Source organism: Mobula birostris, chromosome 8 (genome assembly GCF_030028105.1).
Source record: "Mobula birostris isolate sMobBir1 chromosome 8, sMobBir1.hap1, whole genome shotgun sequence".
NCBI lineage: Eukaryota > Metazoa > Chordata > Chondrichthyes > Myliobatiformes > Myliobatidae > Mobula > Mobula birostris.
In genome coordinates, this window is record NC_092377.1 from 80,708,640 (window position 1) to 80,729,900 (window position 21,261).

At 44.3% G+C, this 21,261-nt stretch overlaps 1 protein-coding gene across 1 annotated transcript in view; it reads left to right on the forward strand.

The window, feature by feature from the left end:
- The window catches only part of hao1 (hydroxyacid oxidase (glycolate oxidase) 1), a 61,395-nt gene extending 40,757 nt beyond the window's left edge, over window positions 1-20,638 (forward strand). Inside the window, exons 6-8 of the mRNA XM_072265529.1 lie at window positions 7,056-7,214; window positions 8,837-8,906; window positions 20,333-20,638. Coding sequence (XP_072121630.1) covers window positions 7,056-7,214; window positions 8,837-8,906; window positions 20,333-20,403 — 300 coding nt within the window. The 3' untranslated portion in view covers window positions 20,404-20,638. The remainder of the gene's footprint in view (window positions 1-7,055; window positions 7,215-8,836; window positions 8,907-20,332) is intronic.
- The last annotated feature ends 623 nt before the right edge of the window (window positions 20,639-21,261 follow it).

The window sequence follows — 21,261 nt, forward strand, 5'->3', positions numbered from 1 at the left end:
GACCTCAGAGAGGGATGGTGCCCGGGTGGAGATCGATCATGTAGCCCATGAGGTAGCAAGGTGCTGGCTTCCATTTTACTGAGGGCAGTGGCTGAGTCATGGTGTTTCTGTGGGAGTTCGGTGAAGTCGCGGTTTCCCTCAGTCTCCACGGATTTACTGGGTAACATCGACTGAGGCTGCAGGCAGTGGTCCAGTAAGTGGGTCTCTAACTCAGGAGTGAACCGAGTAACCAGGTGAACTGGGGATTGTGAGTGGAGAGCCAGAGGTAACCCAAGATGAGAGGAGTGTTTGGTGAGTCGATAAGAAGGAACAAGACGGACTTGAGGGGCTCGCTGATGCTCATGTGCACGGGCATGGGCAAGCTGCTCATCCCAGTCCCCAAGGGATGTCCGACAAGGGACATCCATCAATGGCCATGATGCAGAAGGGGTGAGAGATGGGCTCAGGGGGAAGTCCAAGCTACACACAGAGAGTCAGATCCAGAAAGTTGCCTGCTGCGCTGGAATCCACAAGAGCCTCCTGTGTGCATTGAACTGTCGTGGTGTGGAGGAGGACAGAGCCAGTAAGTCAGTCTGTGGTACTGAATGAGAGGCTGGCGGGAGCTTGCCAGATAGAAGGCCTCATGTCCCTACCTGGTGGTGTCATTTCCCAGACATAGTGGGCATTTGTTGTGTGGTTGATTGGTTGGTCCACAGTAAACGCACAAGTTGTTTCTCCACCGATGCTCCCACTCATGGGGGATTACAGGAGCTCTACTTAACTGCATGGGTTCTGAAGGAACTGATGATGAGGGGCCTGCAACCTGAGATGGTTCTGGGAATAGAGAAACATAGAAAACCTACAGCACAATACAGGCCCTTCAGCCCACAAAGTTGGGCTGAACATGTCCTACCTTAGAAATTACTAGGCTTACCCATAGCCCTCTATTTTTCTAAGCTCCATGTACCTATCCAAAAGTCTCTTAAAAGACCCTATCATATCTGCCTCCACCACCGTTGCCAGCAGCCCATTCCACGCACTCACCACTCTCTGCGTTAAAAAACTTACCCCTGACATCTCCTCTGTACCTACTCCCCAGCACCTTAAACCTGTGTCCTCTTGTGGCAACCATTTCAGCCCTGGGAAAAAGCCTCTGAATGCAACTGGGGACCTGGCTGATGATCTAGGGAATCGTTTCATAAGATGCTCTCAATATGGAGGGTCAGAGTGATGAGGCTTTCAAGGTTGGTGGGCAACCCCCAGGTAGACAGCTCGTCTTTCATGCACTCCAAGAAGCCGTGATAGTAATGTGTCAAAAGCGCTTTCACTTTACAGTTGCACTTTGCTGCAAAGGTCCTGAATTCCACTTGGTAATCCAGCATCGGGTGTAAATCTTGACACACGCGAACTATCTGATCTGCTGCCTCCATTCCACTTCCTGGATGTTGAAGAACTCTGTATATCTCAGTGTCAAATTCCTCATATTTATTGTAAATAGTGTTTTATTTGTCCCAGTTAGCAGCAGCCCAGGTCAGAGCTTACCCAGTCAACAAAAGGCTCTCAACGAAGGTTCTCTTGGCTCGGTCTGTAGAAGACATAGAATTTACTCCTTATATTTATGGACCAACTTCTGAGTGAAAAAGTTGCCCTTCAGATTCATATTAAATTTATCTCCTCATTTTCTAAACCTAGGTCTCCTAGTTCTTGAATCCCCAGGCCTGGGAAAAATTCTCTGCGCGTCTGCATTCCACTGACGCTCCAACACAATATCTTCAGTATTCCCACACTTTCTGCCTCAACTCCCACGTTGTCCCTTACCTTATCCCTTTAATCACGTTTTGACATCAGAATGCTTCCATGGATTATAGTCTTAGGAAGCTATGTGGAACAAAATGAGGAATAATACTGTTTCCTTAGAACAATTAAGATTAAAAAGGTTTCGTAGAGCTGGTCAAAACAAAGAAAGATTTCTGATTGAGAAAGTTGTGATCTGGACAGCACTGCATGAAGGGAAGGTGAAAGCAGGTGTATTGGAAGATTCAGGAGAGGATTAAACAAGTACTGAACTTAAAATGAAAGAGAAATTTTTTTAGCTATGAGAAGTAGGTCAGTGAAATTAATTGGACAGAACTATCAAAGATCTGGCCCAGGCACGACAGGTTGCTTGACCTCTTTCTGGCCCTTTTAGTTCAATGATACATAGAACATAGAACATAGAATAGTACAGCACAGTACAGGCCCTTCGGCCCACAATGTTGTGCCAACCCTCAAACCTTGCCTCCCATGTAAGCCCTCACTTTAAATTCCTCCATATACCTGTCTAGTAGTCTCTTAAACTTCACTAGTGTATCTGCCTCCACCACTGACTCAGGCAGAGCATCCCACGCACCAACCACTCTCTGAGTAAAAAACCTTCCTCTAATCTCCCCCTTGAACTTCCCACCCCTTACCTTAAAGCCATGTCCTCTTGTATTGAGCAGTGGTGCCCTGGGGAAGAGGCGCTGGCTATCCACTCTATCTATTCCTCTTATTATCTTGTACACCTCTATCATGTCTCCTCTCATCCTCCTTCTCTCCAAAGAGTAAAGCCCTAGCTCCCTTAATCTCTGATCATAATGCATACTTTCTAAACCAGGCAGCATTCTGGTAAATCTCCTCTGTACCCTTTCCAATGCTTCCACATCCTTCCTATAGTGAGTCGACCAGAACTGGACACAGTACTCCAAGTGTGGCCTAACCAGAGTTTTATAGAGCTGCATCATTATATCGCAACTCTTAAACTCTGTCCCTCGACTTATGAAAGCTAACACCCCATAAGCTTTCTTAACTACCCTATCCACCTGTGAGACAACTTTCAGGGATCTGTGGACATGTACCCCGAGATCCCTCTGCTCCTTCACACTACCAAGTATCCTGCCATTTACTTTGTACTCTGCCTTGGAGTTTGTCCTTCCAAAGTATACCACCTCACACTTCTCCGGGTTGAACTCCATCTGCCACTTCTCAGCCCGCTTCTGCATCTTATCAATGTCTCTCTGCAATCTTTGACAATCCTCTACACTATCTACAACACCACCAACCTTTGTGTCGTCTGCAAACTTGCCAACACACCCTTCTACCCCCACATCCAGTTCGTTAATAAAAATCACGAAAAGTAGAGGTCCCAGAACAGATTCTTGTGGGACACCACTAGTCACAATCCTCCAATCTGAATGTACTTCCTCCACCACCACCCTCTGCCTTCTGCAGGCAAGCCAATTCTGAATCCACCTGGCCAAACTTCCCTGGATCCCATGCCTTCTAACTTTCTAAATAAGCCTACCATGTGGAACCTTGTCAAATGCCTTACTAAAATCCATATATATCACATCCACTGCACTACCCTCATCTATATGCCTGGTCACCTCCTCAAAGAACTCTATCAGGCTTGTTAGACACGATCTACCCTTCACAAAGCCATGCTGACTGTCCCTGATCAGACCATGATTTTCTAAATGCCTATAGATCCTACCTCTAAGAATCTTTTCCAACAGCTTTCCCACCACAGATGTAAGGCTCACTGGTTTATAATTACCCGGACTATCCCTACTACCTTCTTTGAACAAGGGGACAACATTCACCTCCCTCCAATCCTCCGGTACCATTCCCATGGACAACGAGGACATAAAGATCCTAGCCAGAGGCTCAGCAATCTCTTCTCTCGCCTCGTGGAGCAGCCTGGGGAATATTCCATCAGGCCCCGGGGACTTATCTGTCCTAATGTATTTTAACAACTCCAACACCTCCTCTCCCTTAATATCAACATGCTCCGGAACATCAACCCCACACATATTGTCCTCACCATCATCAAGTTCCCACTCATCGGTGAGTACCGAAGAGAAGTATTCATTGAGGACCTCGCTCACTTCCACAGCCTCCAGGCACATCTTCCCACCTTTATCTCTAATCGGTCCTACTTTCACTCCTGTCATCCTTTTTTTCTTCTTCACATAATTGAAGAATGTCTTGGTGTTTTCCTTTACCCTACTCACCAAGGCCTTCTCATGCCCCTTTCTTGCTCTCCTCAGCCCCTTCTTAAGCTCCTTTCTTGCTTCCCTATATTCCTCAATAGACCCATCTGATCCTTGCCTCCTAAACCTCATGTATGCTGCCTTCTTCCACCTGACTAGATTTTCCACCTCACTTGTCACCCATGGTTCCTTCACCCTACCATTCTTTATCTTCCCCACTGGGACAAATTTATCCCTAACATCCCGCAAGAGATCTCTAAACATCAACCACATATCCATAGTACATTTCCCTGCAAAAACATCATCCCAATTCACACCCGCAAGTTCTAGCCTTACAGCCTCATAATTTGCCTTTCCCCAATTAAAAATTTTCCTGTCCTCTCTGATTCTATCCTTTTCCATGATAATGCTAAAGGCCAGGGAGCGGTGGTCACTGTCCCCGAGATGCTCACCCACTGAGAGATCTGTGACCTGACCCGGTTCATTACCTAGTACTAGATCTAGTATGGCATTCTCCCTGGTCGGCCTGTCCACATACTGTGACAGGAATCCGTCCTGGACACACTTAACAAACTCTGCCCCATCTAAACCCTTGGAACTAATCAGGTGCCAATCAATATTAGGGAAGTTAAAGTCACCCATGATAACAACCCTGTTATTTTTACACCTTTCCAAAATCTGCTTCCCAATCTGCTCCTCTGTATCTCTGCTGCGACCAGGGGGACTATAGAATACCCCCAATAGAGTAACTGCTCCCTTCCTGTTCCTGACTTCCTCCACCCATATTGACTCAAAAGAGGATCCTGCTACATTACCCACCCTTTCTGTATCTGTAATAGTATCCCTAACCAGTAATGCCGCCCCTCCTCCCCTTTTTCTGCCCTGTCTATCCCTTTTAAAGCACTGAAATCCAGGAATATTGAGAATCCATTCCTGCCCTGGTGCCAGCCAAGTCTCTGTAATGGCCACTACATCATAATTCCATGTATGTATCCAAGCTCTCAGTTCATCATCTTTGTTCCTGATGCTTCTTGCATTGAGGTACACACATTTCAGCCCTTCTACCTTACTGTCTTTACACCATTTATTCTGCTTCTCTTTCCTCAAAGCCTCTCTGTATGTTAGATCTGCCTTTACTCCATGCACTTCTTTCACTGCTCTATCGCTCTGGGTCACAACCCCCTCGCAAATTAGTTTAAACCCTCCCGAACCATGCTAGCAAACCTATCTGCAAGGATATTGCTCCCCATCGAGTTCAGGTGCAACCCATCCAATCTGTACAGGTCCTACCTTCCCCAGAAGAGATCCCAATGATCTAAAAATCTAAAACCCTGCTCCCTGCACCAACTCCTCAGCCACGCATTCAACTGCCATCTCCTCCAATTCTTACCATCACTGTCACGTTGCACTGGCAGCAATCCTGAAAACGCCACCCTTGAGGTCCTGTTCTTCAGCCTTCTGCCTAGTTCCCGAAACTCACACTTCAGGACCTCATCCCTCTTCCTGCCTATGTCGTTGGTCCCAACATGTATCACGACTTCTGGTTGCTTTCCCTCTCATACCAGGATGTCGTGCACCCAGTCAGAGACATCCTGGACCCTGGCACCCGGGAGGCAACAAACCATACGGGTGTCCTTTTCACGTCCACAAAATTTCCTGTCTGCTCCCCTGACTATAGAGTCTCCAATGACGACAGCTCTCCTCTTCTCCGTCCCACCCTTCTGCACCACAGGGTCAGACTCAGTGCCATGAGGTATGAATGTGCCTGGACCATGCTATGGTAGTCACAAAGGACACACAGTAGCCCAGAAATTGCCAATTGGATAGTCACCCTGCTGCTGCTGGTAGCTCCTCACAGAAAATCTTCAATTATGTCGGAAATCTGAGATGTTATTGAGAGTTATAAATTCATCAGGTAACGGAAATGGCTGAAATGTATAGTAAAAAAGAACTGCAAACAAGTTCAGTGTGTCAGCCATTGTGGTTGAACATGTTAAAATAAAGTTTGCTGCACTAAGAAGACTAGAGTTGGATGCACAACATGGATTTAAAGCACAGTATTTCTATGGTTAAATTACCTGGTGCTTCAACTTTTGAAGTTCTGGAAAATTTGTAATTTTCTAGTTGACAAAAGTCTAGTTAATGCCTGAACATCTTAATGGTACCTAAAAGGTGATTTCATAGAGTTCTGCAGTAATGGAGTTCTTATGCAGCAGGTGCAGAAAATATTACCCAGAGGCAATTACCCAGATATGCTGATGCTGTTTATTTGAAAGATCTTTCCAATTAATCCTATTCTCCTGCTCTGGAAGTAAATGGATATGCTGATATTTAAGTGAGCTGCTTTGTCCTGGGTAGTGTCCAGTCAGTCCTTCAGTGTTGTTGGAGTTGCTCTCATCCAGGAAAGTAAAAGGTTTATCATCACATTCATAGATAATGGTAAAGCCTTGAGGAGTTAAGAAGAGAGTTACTCATTTGCAGAGTATACTTTATCAGACCTATTCTGGTAGACACCGTGTTTATGTCGTTACCCAGTTATGTTTCTCATCAGTGGTCAGCCTCAGAATGTTGATGGTGTGGGATTCAAGGATGCTGTAGAACTTCACACAATCAAAATACTAGAGGAACACAGCAGGTCAGGCAGCATCTATGGTGTGGAATAAAGAGTCAACATTTTGGGTCAAGACCCTTTATCAAGACTGCTGTCGAATTTTCAGTGTTCTTCGTTTTTTCCTTCGGGATAGTTATTTCCTGTGACCTGTGTGCATGAATATCATTTAAAACAACAGCTCTTTATTCATTCTAATAGAAACATTACTAAAGTATTGATAAAGATCGTGAGCAGATAACATAAAACACACACGTATTAAAATAGATTATTACAGGACTATGACAATCTGAATTTCTATTCTAGTCTCTAAAGCGGGACTAGAACCCAAGATAGACTTAGAGGCAAGAATATCACTAACTGAGCCATAACTGACATGCTTATCTTAAGAGGCACAAAAGTTGCAGTCTGAGAAATAAAAGAAGTCTCTGTTTGTGGCTGGTCTGGTCTTCTTTCAGATTGATGTCCTTGCTGAGATCATTGAAGCTGTAGAAGGGAAGGTTGAAGTCTTCTTGGATGGTGGCGTGCGGAAAGGCACCGATGTGCTGAAAGCTCTTGCCTTGGGTGCCAAGGCTGTATTTGTGGGGAGGCCGGTTCTGTGGGGTTTGGCTTATAAGGTAAAGAGGAAATTAGTCAATTATGAATTAATGTGGCTGGGGAGTGTGGTGGGGGGAGGATGGATCTTTATTGCTTTAACCCCATCACCATGCCATGCATCTCATTCTTACATCTTTATTCTAGGGTTGGGAAAGGGAGGATATTTCACCTAATGTGAATGGGGGCATTGCCATAAGGCGGTTATCGTTAGTGACTCCTATGCTCCTCGCCCTGCTGTAAGCCTAATCACTCCAGTTAAGTAGGTATTAAACAGGCTGGAGAACAAAGTTTTAGAGCAGACACAGGTTACTGGTAGATTTCTCTGCTTCCTAGAATTTCAGGTTATCTCAAGAGAAATATGGGAGGTATCCATGCTGTTCTTTTTACAGCCTCAGATCTCCGGAACATTCTTTGTAACCAATCAAATCCACCTGGAGTTTACCATTGTTGTAAGAAACATGTGAACAGCAAGACTAGCAAACTGATGAAGTTGACTAGATCAGCTATAGCGACATTGAGGAATAAATTAATGGCTAGAACATTGGGCTTTTCTCACTATTCTTCCTCAAGATACTGCCTGGGGCCTTTTATGTCCATTGGAAAGAACAGAGAGTATATTGATTTAATATCTCACACAAAAGATAATATCTCTAGCGGTGCAGCCCTCCCTTAGTGTTATTTGGGTATCAGATTATTTCTTAATGCTTAAATCTCTGGAGTGGAACTTGAACATATGACCTTTGGAGCTGACAGTGATACTGACTTTACAATGTTGATGTAAAAGAGGTATAACTAAAAAGGGGTGAACTCGTAAACCCAGTAATTAGAGGCCAGTTACTTCAATCAGTGGTGGATAAATCATATCTTTTATTAGTCAATGCATAGAATAAAACAGCAGAGAGATTGTTGTTGGGAAGGTCAGGCCACAGTTGAATACCATGTGAAATACTGTTTCCACTATGCAAGAAGAATGTGATTGCACTGGGAGGATGCAGACAAGGTTCACAAGGAAATTGCCAGCACTGGGGAAAATTAGCCACGAGGAAAAATGGCATAAGATGTTAGATGCTGGAAATAAGTAGGTTTCTTTCTCTTTGGAAAAGAAGAGGCTAAGAAGAAACTTAACTGAAGTGTTGAAAATTATGGGTGGGGCTTATATAGAAAAAAAGAGTAAGGACCAATTTCCTTTAGCTGAGAGACCAAAAACAGGGAACATAGATTTAAAGTAATTGATGGAAGGAGTAGAATGGGAATGAGGAAACATTTTAAACCCTGAGAGTTGCGGGGATGTGGAATTCACTACCCAAAACTCTCACTTTATTTAAAAAGTGCCTGGATGTATACTTAAAGAGCTATGACCTGCAGAATTCTGGATTTAGTGCTCGATGATGGAATTATATTTGTGGCTCTTATTAGACAGGACGGACATAATGGGAAGAATGGCTTTATTCATAATGAACTTTCTGTGATTCCACTCTTAGTGGAACCCTATTACATCCCAAGTTTTTCATCATTCCAATCCAAGGTTTCTGATGAGTAGAATTGTCCCTGAACAATCAGGTACATTTTAGGGCCTACGCTTTTTATAAGGATGCTAGTCAAAGTTTATTTTTTTAATCACATCCTTTTTCTTAAACAACAGGGAGAAGAAGGTGTTCATAAAGTATTAGATATACTAAAGGAAGAATTCAGGCTAGCCTTGGCTTTAGCAGGTTAGTACCACTTATTTCAAATAACACTGTGAATCATATCCTGTTGAAGGTTGAAAATGGCTAGAATATTAAGTCCAGAACTCTCATCAATTTCCTTGTCTGTATTTCTTTGTTCAGATGGCATTTCATTCCTCTCTTTCAGTTACCATAAGAATTAGGAGCAGAATTAGGCTATTTGGCCCATCGAATCTGCTCCACCATTCTATCATGGCTGATTTATTATCCCTCTCAAACCCATTCTCCTGCCTTCTTCCCGCAACCTTTGACACCCTGACTGATTAAGAACCTATCAACCTCTGTTTTAAACATACTCAATGACTTGGCCTCCACAGCCATCCATGGCAATGAATTCCACAGATTCACCACTCTCTAGCCAAAAAAATTCCCTCTTATCTTTGTTATAAATGGATGTCCCACTTATTCTGAGGCTGTGCCCTTTGGTCCTAGACTCACCCACCATAGGAAACATCCTCTCCAAATCCACTTTATCTCGGCCTTTCAATATTTGATCAGTTTAAATGGGATTTCCACCTCATTCTTCTGAACTTCAGTGAGTACAGGCCCAGAGCCATCAAATGGTTCTCATTCTTTAACCCCTTCATTCCCAGAATCATTCTTGTGAACCTTCTCAGACGCACCCCCCAGCAGATCTAAAGGGGTATATTTGTTCCTTGGGGAAATAGCACAGGAGAACCATGTTATAGAACAGCTTCCCCTCCGACCTTCAACTGTCGGAGGCAGAACGCTCTGTCCTCAGTAAGGGCCTCACCTTTGTCCCCCTTCGCCCACACCTCAGCGAGTTCCGTATTCGCCATGATGCGGAACTCTTCTTCTGCCGTCTCCGTCTCCGAGCCTACTTCTTCGGCAAGGACTCTTCCACCCCCACCAATGACGCCTTCTCCTGTCTTCAACCCTCCTCTTCTTCATGGACACCCTGCTCTGGTCTTCTGCCTGCTCTGGATCTCTTTACTTCTAACTGCCGACGAGACATCAACCGTCTCGACTTCACCGCACCTTGTTCCCACTCCAACCTCACTCCTTCGGAACGCTCTGCTCTCCACTCTCTCCACACTAATCCTAACCTTATTATTAAACCCGTCGATAAGGGGGGTGCTGTTGTAGTCTGGCGTACTGACCTCTACCTTGCCGAGGCACAGCGACAACTCGCGGATACCTCCTCTTATTTACCCCTCGATCGTGACCCCACTAAGGAGCACCAGGCCATTGTCTCCCACACCATCACCGACTTTATCCGCTCAGAGGATCTCCCATCCATTGCTACCGACCTTATAGTTCTCACACCTTGCACATCCCGTTTCTACCTCCTACCCAAGATCCACAAACCTGCCTGTCCTGGCAGACCTATTGTCTCAGCTTGCCCCTGCCCCACCGAACTCGTTTCTGCATACCTCGACACGGTTTTATCCCCCCTTGTTCAATCCCTTCCGACCTATGTTCCTGACACTTCTCACGCTCTTAAACTTTTCGATGATTTTAAGTTCCCTGGCCCCCACCGCTTTATTTTCACCATGGATGTCCAGTCCCTATATACTTCCATCCCCCGTCAGGAAGGTCTCAAAGCTCTCCGCTTCTTTTTGGATTCCAGACCTAATCAGTTCCCCTCTACCACCACTCTGCTCCGTCCAACGGAATTAGTCCTTACTCTTAATAATTCCTCCTTTGGCTCCTCCCACTTCCTCCAAACTAAAGGTGTAGCTATGGGCACCCGTATGGGTCCTAGCTATGCCTGCCTTTTTGTTGGGTTTGTGGAACAATCTATGTTCCAAACCTATTCTGGTATCTGTCCCCCACTTTTCCTTTGCTACATCGACGACTGCATTGGTGCTGCTTCCTGCATGCACGCTGAGCTTGTTGACTTTATTAACTTTGCCTCCAACTTTCACCCTGCCCTCAAGTTTACCTGGTCCATTTCCGACACCTCCCTCCCCTTTCTAGATCTTTCTGTCTCTGTCTCTGGAGACAGCTTATCCACTGATGTCTACTATAAGCCTACTGACTCTCACAGCTATCTGGACTATTCCTCTTCTCACCCTGTCTCTTGAAAAAGTGCCATCCCCTTCTCGCAATTCCTCCGTCTCCGCCGCATCTGCTCTCAGGATGAGGCTTTTCATTCCAGGACGAGGGAGATGTCCTCCTTTTTTAAAGAAAGGGGCTTCCCTTTCTCCACCATCAACTCTGCTCTCAAACGCATCTCCCCCATTTCACGCACATCTGCTCTCACTCCATCCTCCCACCACCCCACTAGGAATAGGGATCCCCTGGTTCTCACCTACCAACCCACCAGCCTCCGGGTCCAACGTATTATTCTCCGTAACTTCTGCCACCTCCAACGGGATCCCACCACTAAGCACATCTTTCCCTCCCCCCCCACTCTCTGCTTTCCGCAGGGATCGCTCCCTACGCGACTCCCTTGTCCATTCGTTCCCCCCATCCCTCCCCACTGATCTCCCTCCTGGCACTTATCCTTGTAAGCGGAACAAGTGCTACACATGCCCTTACACTTCCTCCCTTACCACCATTCAGGGCCCCAGACAGTCCTTCCAGGTGAGGCGACACTTCACCTGTGAGTCGGCTGGGGTGATATACTGCGTTCGGTGCTCCCGATGTGGCCTTCTATATATTGGCGAGACCCGACGCAGACTGGGAGACCGCTTTGCTGAACACCTACGCTCTGTCCGCCAGAGAAAGCAGGATCTCCCAGTGGCCACACATTTTAATTCCACATCCCATTCCCATTCTGACATGTCTATCCACGACCTCCTCTACTGTAAAGATGAAGCCACACTCAGGTTGGAGGAACAACACCTTATATTCCGTCTGGGTAGCCTCCAACCTGATGGCATGAACACTGACTTCTCTAACTTCCGCTAATGTCCCACCTCCCCCTCGTACCCCATCCGTTATTTATTTTTATGCACACATTCTTTCTCTCACTCTCCTTCTTCTCCCTCTGTCCCTCTGACTATACCCCTTGCCCATCCTCTGGGTTCCCCCCTCGCTTGTCTTTCTCCCCGGGCCTCCTGTCCCATGACCCTCTCATATCCCCTTTTGCCAATCACCTGTCCAGCTCTTGGCTCCATCCCTCCCCCTCCTGTCTTCTCCTATCATTTTGGATCTCCCCCTCCCCCTCCCACTTTCAAATCTCTTACTAACTCTTTCTTCAGTTAGTCCTGACGAAGGGTCTCGGCCTGAAACGTCGACTGTACCTCTTCCTAGAGATGCTGCCTGACCTGCTGCGTTCACCAGCAACTTTGATGTGTGTTGTTTACGGAACAGTTTGCCCATTTGTCATTCAAATTCCTCCTTTCTGGTGTCTAGAATTTCAGCATTAATCCCCTTGCCCTCACTTCTCCATTAATCTGTCTATGAAGGGTCTTTGTCACCCAGGGCGCTGTATATCAAGCAGTTGTAAATTAGATTCAATTTAATGCCCCTCTTTTTTTGTTGTTATTGTTCTACAGTATGTGTTTGGCTGGATGACAGAATTCAATGCACTCCATTTGGCAAGTAGTCTGAGATAGGCTGAGTAACCTGTGTATTGATCCATGCCTGGATCAGTAGGGTCAGAATGACAATGTCCTCTCTCAGGAATTGGGTGTGCCCCATGGTGGCCACCAAATTTCATTGACGTATTCAATCTGGATAAAACGTATTAGGGATGACTCATGCTGTTGTCTCCCTCTTGAACTCATGAAAATGCCCCGGTATGGAGGAGAGTGGTTTAGGTGCTCCTCAGGTATTGTCTTGATTGGCAAGAGGCACTGACTTATTGTCTCAAGAATTCTGCAACAGGAAATAGGCACATGATGAGTAATTGATGTTAATGACTATTGGCTTTCTTACAGTTCAGGCAATTACGTAAAATAAAGTCAAATTCAATTTTATTGTCACATGCAGAAGTATATGAGTGTTTAGTTGCAATGAAAAGCTTACTTGTAGCAGCATCTAGGTGCATAGCATCTGTGACCTATTTCCAATAAAAACATAAATTAGTCATAATTTACGAAAGGAAGAACACAATTGGAGCAAAAGAACATCCATTGTAGTGCGAGGTGGTCAAAGTGGTCAAAGTGGTTATACTGAAGAATCTGCAGAGCAAAGGAAAGTGGAACTAAAACAAGAAAAGATATACATGCACATGAAGCCCTTATCCATTTTGCTTGTTAAATCCAAAAATTTGAGAGGTGATGTTGGTGTAAGCAGCATGAGTAACTTTTGTAGATCGTGTTCACGTTGCCATCACTGCGAGGCTGGAGTGAATGGATGATCGAATATTTAGGGTGGTTGATGGTATCAAACAAGTAAGTTACTTTCTCCTGGAAGGTATTAACCTTCCTGAAAGTTATTGGAGTGGAATCCATCCAGGCAGCTCAAGGGTGTTCCATTTGCTATGCTCAATAGCCAATTTTTTGAGACAAAGGTCAATATCCTCTGTGTGGCTGATGTCCCTTAATGGCCAAACTCAACTTTTGAGGTAGTGCCTCCTTAACCTGGTCTCAGACTATCATTTTCAGACTGTAATCCATTCAGAAGTGGTGACTGAAGGCTGTGAAGCCGCCACTTTGTTGACGACAAAGCTGTTCATTGATGGTTCCCTGGTTTGTAGCCATTGTCTGTAGAAGACTGCTCTATCAGTCTGGACAGGCTCATGGAACAAGCATTTTCTTTGTGCGTCTATTCAGTTTTTTAGCCAAAAGTAAAGACTTAAAACCCAGGTACTGCACAAATCTTTAGTCATTTAAACACCACAGTTCAATGATTCATTAATCTTCCATTCTTGAAACAATACAAAGCTAACTAATGCATCTGACCTCATAACTCAATCATTACAGCATTGGTGCATTTTCTTTAGGAAGCTCCATCCTTAAATTGATGGGAGGAGAAATAGTTTATATCCTGCTGTTTTGTTATTTCAGTACAGGTCCTCTACAGATTACCGATGAGATATTAAGTACAGCCTCTGCATTGGAGTGGGCATTAGGGAGAGCAGCATTCGCTGGCTACCGTGGGGCTGCAGGCTTCTACCATGTGAGAACTTGGTTGCATTTCTGACTTGGAAATTGTTCAGGATACAACCTGTAGTTTTCATCAACTTCAGTGGCAAAGGAACTGAGAATTGAGATGTGTTACCTATTTACCTTTCAGTCCACTTGTCTTCCTCAGAGACTTCTATCCAGAGCTTCTGAATGGATAGCAATGTTGAAGTATTGGTTCTGTCAATCCACGACAAGTGTTGGGAGGCCATTTTATCCAGGTTCCTTTAAAACCAGAAGGAATACAAAGCATTGGCAGTATGAGTGTTGAAGTACACCTTGGGCCAGATTGCATTGGTGGACAATTGACGGTTCAGTACTGAGATGCTGACTAACTGCAAAGTGTATGTCACCTGTGATTTGGACTTCCATATTTGCACACTGCAGCCTGGAAAGTATTGGATGTGAGATGTGAGATGTGAGGCAGGAGTGAAGAACTGAATGAATGGTCAGACTGCCTCTCATTCTGCCCTTGGACTTACTGCTGAGTCCACGGACCTTCCTTAAGTTACTGAGCTAAGGAATTGGACTCTCTCACATCTGTTACATCAGCTTTACTTTAATCATAGCTGACACATCTACTGCTGCCCTGTTCAAGTGAATCAGGTCACCGACCTTCATAGTGAAGGAAAATAGTGCTTCATTGTGCTTTAATTCTTTAAATACCCCCGGTGGCCACTTTATTGTACACCTGCTCGTTAATGCAAATATCCAATCAGTTAATCATGTGGCAGCAACTCAATGCATAAAAACATGCAGACATGGTCAAGAGGTTCAATTGTAGTTCAAATCAAACATCAGAATGGGTACGAAATATGATTTAAGTGACTTTGACTGTGGAATTATTGTTGATGCCAGGCAGCATGGTTTCTGGAGTTTACAGAGAATGGTGCAACAAAAAACAAAATATCATCTAGTAAGCAACAGTCCTGTGGGGGAAAAGCAGCTTGTTAATGAGAGAGGTCAGAGAAAAATGGCCAAACTGGCTCAAGCCGACAGGAAGGCGACAATAACTCAAATAACCATGCATTACACTGTTGGTGTGCAGAGTAGCATCTCTGACACACAACACATTGAACATTGATATGGATGGGCTATAGCAGCAGAAGGCCATGGATATACATTCAGAGACCACTTTATTAGGTACAGGAGGTACTTTACAGCTGTTTCTGAATGATCAGACATTTATAAACAATGGGAAAGGACATCGATGCCAACAAAGTGGCCTGTGAATGGGGCCTTGGTTTCTGCTGCCTGTAGCCTTGTCACTCTGCACAATCCCCTCCTCTTCATAGGGCAACTGATGCATGAGGCTGGTGATGTGATGCTGCAAAGGAATAAGGACAAGTATTGGGAAGGAGTGGAGTGCAGGGTGATTTCCAGTGGAGTGTGGAGTGGATCCATTGAGTCTATCACCACCAGTGCTCTGTAACACTAATCACGTGCTTACCTGTATATAAGTGGACATGCCTTAGACTTAATCTTCAAATGCTGAAAGCTTCAGTCTTCTGCTCTTCCTCTTGTTTCACTTTTATACCCTACCTCCAATGGCTCCATCTTGGTACAATCCTCCAGCAGAGGATTTGGCAAGTTCACTGTGTGCTGGTGGGTGAGGGCAAATTCCATTAAAGCACTCCTACAGAAGGGGTACCCAAACTTTTCTATGTCATGTTCCCCTTGTCATTAGCCGAGGGGGCCAGTGGGCCTCAGACTGGGAAGCCCTGTCGTATAGGGATTTGAGATCCAACTCAATAGAACACAGAACAGTACAGTACAGGAACAGGCCATTTGGCTCACAAGGTTGTACTGAATGAATTAATCTAATGGCACCTAATGACTTCTGCCTATACATGGTCCATAAACTTCCATTTTCATGTGCCTACCTAAGAACTCTCAAATGGCTCTATCATTTCTGCCTCCAACACCACTCCTGGCAATGCATTCCAGACACCCACCGCCCTCTGTGTAAAAAAAAACTTGCCCGCATATCTCCTTTGAACTGTCTCGCTCTCACCTTAAATACATGCCTTTTAGTATTAGATATTTCAACACTGAGAAAAAGTATTGGCCGTCTACCTTATGATGCCCCTTAAAATTTTGTGAACTTCTTCTCAGGTCTTCCCTCAGCCTCAACCATTTCTGAGAAAACAAACTAGTTTTCCCAACCTAGTGATGAAATCCTCTTCTTTGCCCTCACCACACTGATCCTATACCTCTGAGTGAGATCTCGGGGAAAAAGGGCAAAAGAAATTGACTTCAAGATGCCTATATCAACAATTGTACTGCTATTATATCTTGCTTTTGATTTTGGACACAGAATTGGAGTTCCTGAAAGAAAAAAGATCAAAAGAAAGGCACTGTTAACAAATCGGAGTTTCTCAGTGACTGCAAACACTATTGTGCACGGGGTATCTTTGATGTTATCTGAGAGTGAAATTGTCACTTCTGAGGGTGCATTGAAAGTCATTATTGGTCCTGAGTGTGGTCTGAACATGTTAATGGGTGTACAAGCTGTCATTGTTCACTTGGGTGTGTTACTCACTGTAAAGATGCAGCCGCAGCTCATACCAGTTATGTGAGTATCACTGTCTGTTTCAGCTTGTCATTAATCCCAATGCATTCATTCCGTTATTTCAGTCTAAGTAGGGACATCTGTTTCAATAATTATGTCTGCATGTGTTCACTTGAGTTTCTTTCAGTGACTAATGTTCTCTTATATTTATGTGTCTTATATTTGCTTCTCTGCTTTGTAATTGTGGGTTTGGTTATTCATGTTGCTGTGCTACTTTGAATACATCTTCCCAAACTGTTGCTGACCTTCCTTATGCTATTATACAAATGTTAAAACATAAAATTAACCCCCTCTCGGCTCCCAAAAATGGAGGGAAATCTATTTCCATGCATTAGCTGTTGACTTGGGAAAACTCGATCAAGGTCCTGGTGGAATTTGGTGGGCCTGGGGATGGGGAACATGGAATTTTAACCTTCTTAGGGAAAGCAATTTTGTAGCTGAAGACAGAGAACATGGCTGGATCACCCTCTCCATTTCTACATCAATAAAATGTTAACAAGTTGTGAATTAGTTTGGATAATCTTCTTCCACAGGACGAAATATGAAAATAAGCCTATAGGGTATACTGTAAAGAAAGTAGTTATTGATTATTAGTTTATTGTTATCATCTGTACCAAGAAACAGATAACAACGGAGTTACACCTACCAAAGGAAGTGTAAGGCACTCCTTCCCTCTGCTAGCCTATAGGTCACCCTTGGGCAAGGTGTAACACCTGTTTAGCCCCCCAGATAAGGTCACATGAAGCCATGGGAGCAGGTGGTGGATGTCCTTATCACAAGTCCTAGTTATGTGATCACTGACGCCAGGCAGACAATCTCTGAAGAATATTGATAATGGCTCGGGTCACCCACTTTGTAAAGACACTGCCCAGAAGAAGGCAATGGCAAACCACTTCTGTAGGAAAATTTGTCAAGAACAATCATGGTCAAGATCGTGATTGCCCACATCATAGGACACAGTACATAATGAATGAATGAAAACCAAGATAGAATGAATATTTTTGTTTTGTATGTCATCCCTATAAATCACTTCAAAACATAAGTACATTCAGGTTGCTTAAAAGTGCAAGGCAGTAATATTCAGAATGCAGTGTTAGTTATGGAGAACAGACAGTACAGGTAGACAAATAAGATACAAAGCTCACGATTCAGAGATCCATTCAGGAGTTTAATACAACTAGATAGAAGCTGTCTCTGAGCTTGGTGGTGCATGCTTTGAAGCTCTTATAGCTTCTGCCCAATAGCAGGCGGCAGAAGAGAGAATGACTGGGCTGGAAGGGGCCTTTAATTATGTTAACTGATTTCCTGAGGCAGCAAGAAATGTAGATAGAGTCAATAGAAGTGAGGCTGGTTTTCATGATGTGCTGAGCAGTTTCTTGAGATCTTGGACAAAAACAATTGTGGTATTTCCAAATAAGGTGCTCTCTACAGTTCAGGTGTAAAAATTGGTGAGAGTAAACAGGGACATGCTGAATTTACTTAGAACATAGAACATAGAACATAGAATAGTACAGCACAGTACAGGCCCTTCGGCCCACCATGTTGTGCCGACCTTCAAACCCTGCCTCCCATATAACCCCCCACTTTAAATTCCTCCATATACCTGTCTAGTAGTCTCTTAAACTTCACTAATGTATCTTCCTCCACCACTGGCTCTGGGAGTGCATTTCACGCACCAACCACTCTCTGAGTAAAAAACATTCCTCTAATATCCCCCCTTGAACTTCCTACTCCTTACCTTAAAGCCATGTCCTCTTGTATTGAGCAGTGTTGCCTGCGGAAGAGACGCTGGCTATCCACTCTATATATTCCTCTTATTATCTTGTACACCTCTATCATGTCTCCTCTCATCCTCCTCCTCTCCAAAGAGTAAAGCCCTTAATCTCTGATCATAATGCATACTCTCTAAACTAGGCAGCATCCTGGTAAATCTCCTCCATACTCTTTCCAATGCTTGCACATCCTTCCTATAGTGAGGCAACCAGAACTGGACACAGTACTCCAAGTGTGGCCTAACCAGAGTTTTATAGAGCTGCACCATTACATCGTGACTCTTAAGCTCTATCCCTCGACTTATGAAAGCTAACACCCCATAAGCTTTCTTAACTACCCTATCCACCTGTGAGGCAACTTTCAGGGATCTGTGGACATGTACCCCGAGATCGCTCTGCTCCTCCACACTACCAAGGATCCTGCCATTTACTTTGTACTCTGCCTTGGAGTTTGTCCTTCCAAAGTGTACCACCTCACACTTCTCCGGGTTGAACTCCATCTGCCACTTCTCAGCCCACTTCTGCATACTATCAATGTCTCTCTGCAATCTTTGACAATCCTCTACACTATCTACAACACTGCCAACCTTTGTGTCGCCTGCAAACTTGCCAACCCACCCTCCTACCCTCACATCCAGGTCATTAATAAAAATCACGAAAAGTAGGGGTCCCGGAACCGATCCTTGTGGGACACCACTAGTCACAACCCTCCAATCTGAATGTACTCCCTCCACCACCACCCTCTGCCTTCTGCAGGCAAGCCAATTCTGAATCCACCTGGCCAAACTTCCCTGGATCCCATGCCTTCTGCCTTTCTGAATAAGCCTACCATGTGGAACCTTGTCAAATGCCTTACTAAAATCCATATATATCACATCCACTGCACTACACTCATCTATATGCCTGGTCACCTCCTCAAAGAACTCTATCAGGCTTGTTAGACATGATCTGCCCTTCACAAAGCCATGCTGACTGTCCCTGATCAGACAATGATTCTCTAAATGCCCATAGATCCTATCTCTAAGTATCTTTTCCAACAGCTTTCCTACCACAGACGTAAGGCTCACTGGTCTATAATTACCCGGACTATCCCTACTACCTTTTTTGAACAAGGGGACAACATTCGCCTCCCTCCAATCTTACTTCAAGCTATACTGCCAGTATGACAATACCAGTAAGAAAATGAAGTTGCTTTCCCTGAGTAATCTCCACAAAGTGCAGCAATCATATGGAGTTTGGATTTAATCAAGCTAAATATAACAGATTTCATGAATTTCACCTCATCCATCCCATTTCCTTGATCTGGTGAAAGTCTGATGGAACATATGTAGAGTGCAGTCAGTGCTCTGCTCTGATCTTTTTGTTAAAATGCAAAAGATGAAAAATGGAATGGAAAGTCCTGCATTTGTATTGTGTCCTTTGTGATAGCTCGAGATCTCAGAGCACTTTACAGCTATTTGTGCCTCTGAAGTGTAATCATTCTTGCAACCAGGGAAACATGTTCCTCAGAGCAAATTCCTACAAATAGTAGCCATACTGATATAATGAAAAGGGTAAGTAGGACAATGCGATGATGAAATGGGCTACTTGCTCGGTAAGCTCTCCTGGTGAGAAAGTTGGAAAAGTACAAAGCAAAAGGTTGGATGTACTCAGTGGGTGAAGCAGCATCGAAGGAGATAAAAGAATTATCAAGTCTTCGATAGAGACCCTGCATTTGGACTCAGGGTGGAGAGGGAAGACAGTGGAGATGGAAAGTTTAAATAAAGATTAGCTTTATTTGTCACATACATTAGGACATCAAAACCTACAGTGAAATGCATTGTTAAGAAGCCTTCTTTACCAGGCCTCACATGAAATGTCTAGGTTCCTGCTTTCTCAGGCTCTGCCCATCTCTTGGTGGCGAGAACAAATGCTCACAAGCCCCCCCAGCACTCCCCATCAATTCCCAACCTCCACAACCCTCTCTGTGGGATTTATTCCACTGCCCTTATTTTGCAGTAATGAACTGAATGTCAAATATGGTTGCAGGATGTCACAATGTGAATGAAGTTGACCAGTCTCTAGTGAAGAGGAGTCCCTGGGCAGCACCACGGATCTGAAGGCAGCCATTGCTGGAACGACAGGGACAAGGAAAAGTAGCTGCAGACTGTCGGATCCATCCAAGGGAAGAATGTTTTCTAGGTGGAAAATCATCTTTAGGTGAAACCACTGTAATCATGAAAACATTGTTTTCTAGTCCTTGTGATATCTTGATTTACTGCATTATTTACAACTGGAAAATTCACAATATGATATATTTTCCATACTGTTCTCTAGCTTTTCATGTAAGATAAAATCAGGTGCCAGATGGTCAGGCATGATAATAAATAACAATGAAAATACTGGAAGTAGTCAGCAGGTCAGTCAGCATCTGTGAAGCAGAGTTAAACTTTCAGGTCAAAAACCAGATATTAAAACCTCCCTGATCATAATAAATGTGTTGTGTGGTGGAGATATGTCTCTACCAAAGGAAGGGTAAGGTATTCCTTCCCTCTACTAGCCTGCAGGTCACCCTTGGGCATTGTGTAGCACTTGTTTAGTCTCTCCTCACCCCCCATCCCCCAGTCAGAGTCATGTGAAGTCATGGGAACAGGTGTGAATGGTTGTATGAGCAGATAGTGTATATCACAAGTCCTGGTTATACAACCACTGACACCAGGCAGACAATCTCTGAAGAGTATTGATAATGGCTGGGATCACCCACCTTGTAAAGATACTGCCCAGAAGAAGGTATTGGCAAACCACTTCTGTAGAAAAATTTACCAAGAACAATCATGGTCAAAGACCGTGATCGCCCATGTCATACAACATGGCACATAATGATGATGATGATTGTGATGAAATTTACCGCATTTGTAAATTACTTTGATTTATTCATTTTTGCAGGGTTTGGAACTTACTGGTTAGATTAGTTTGTA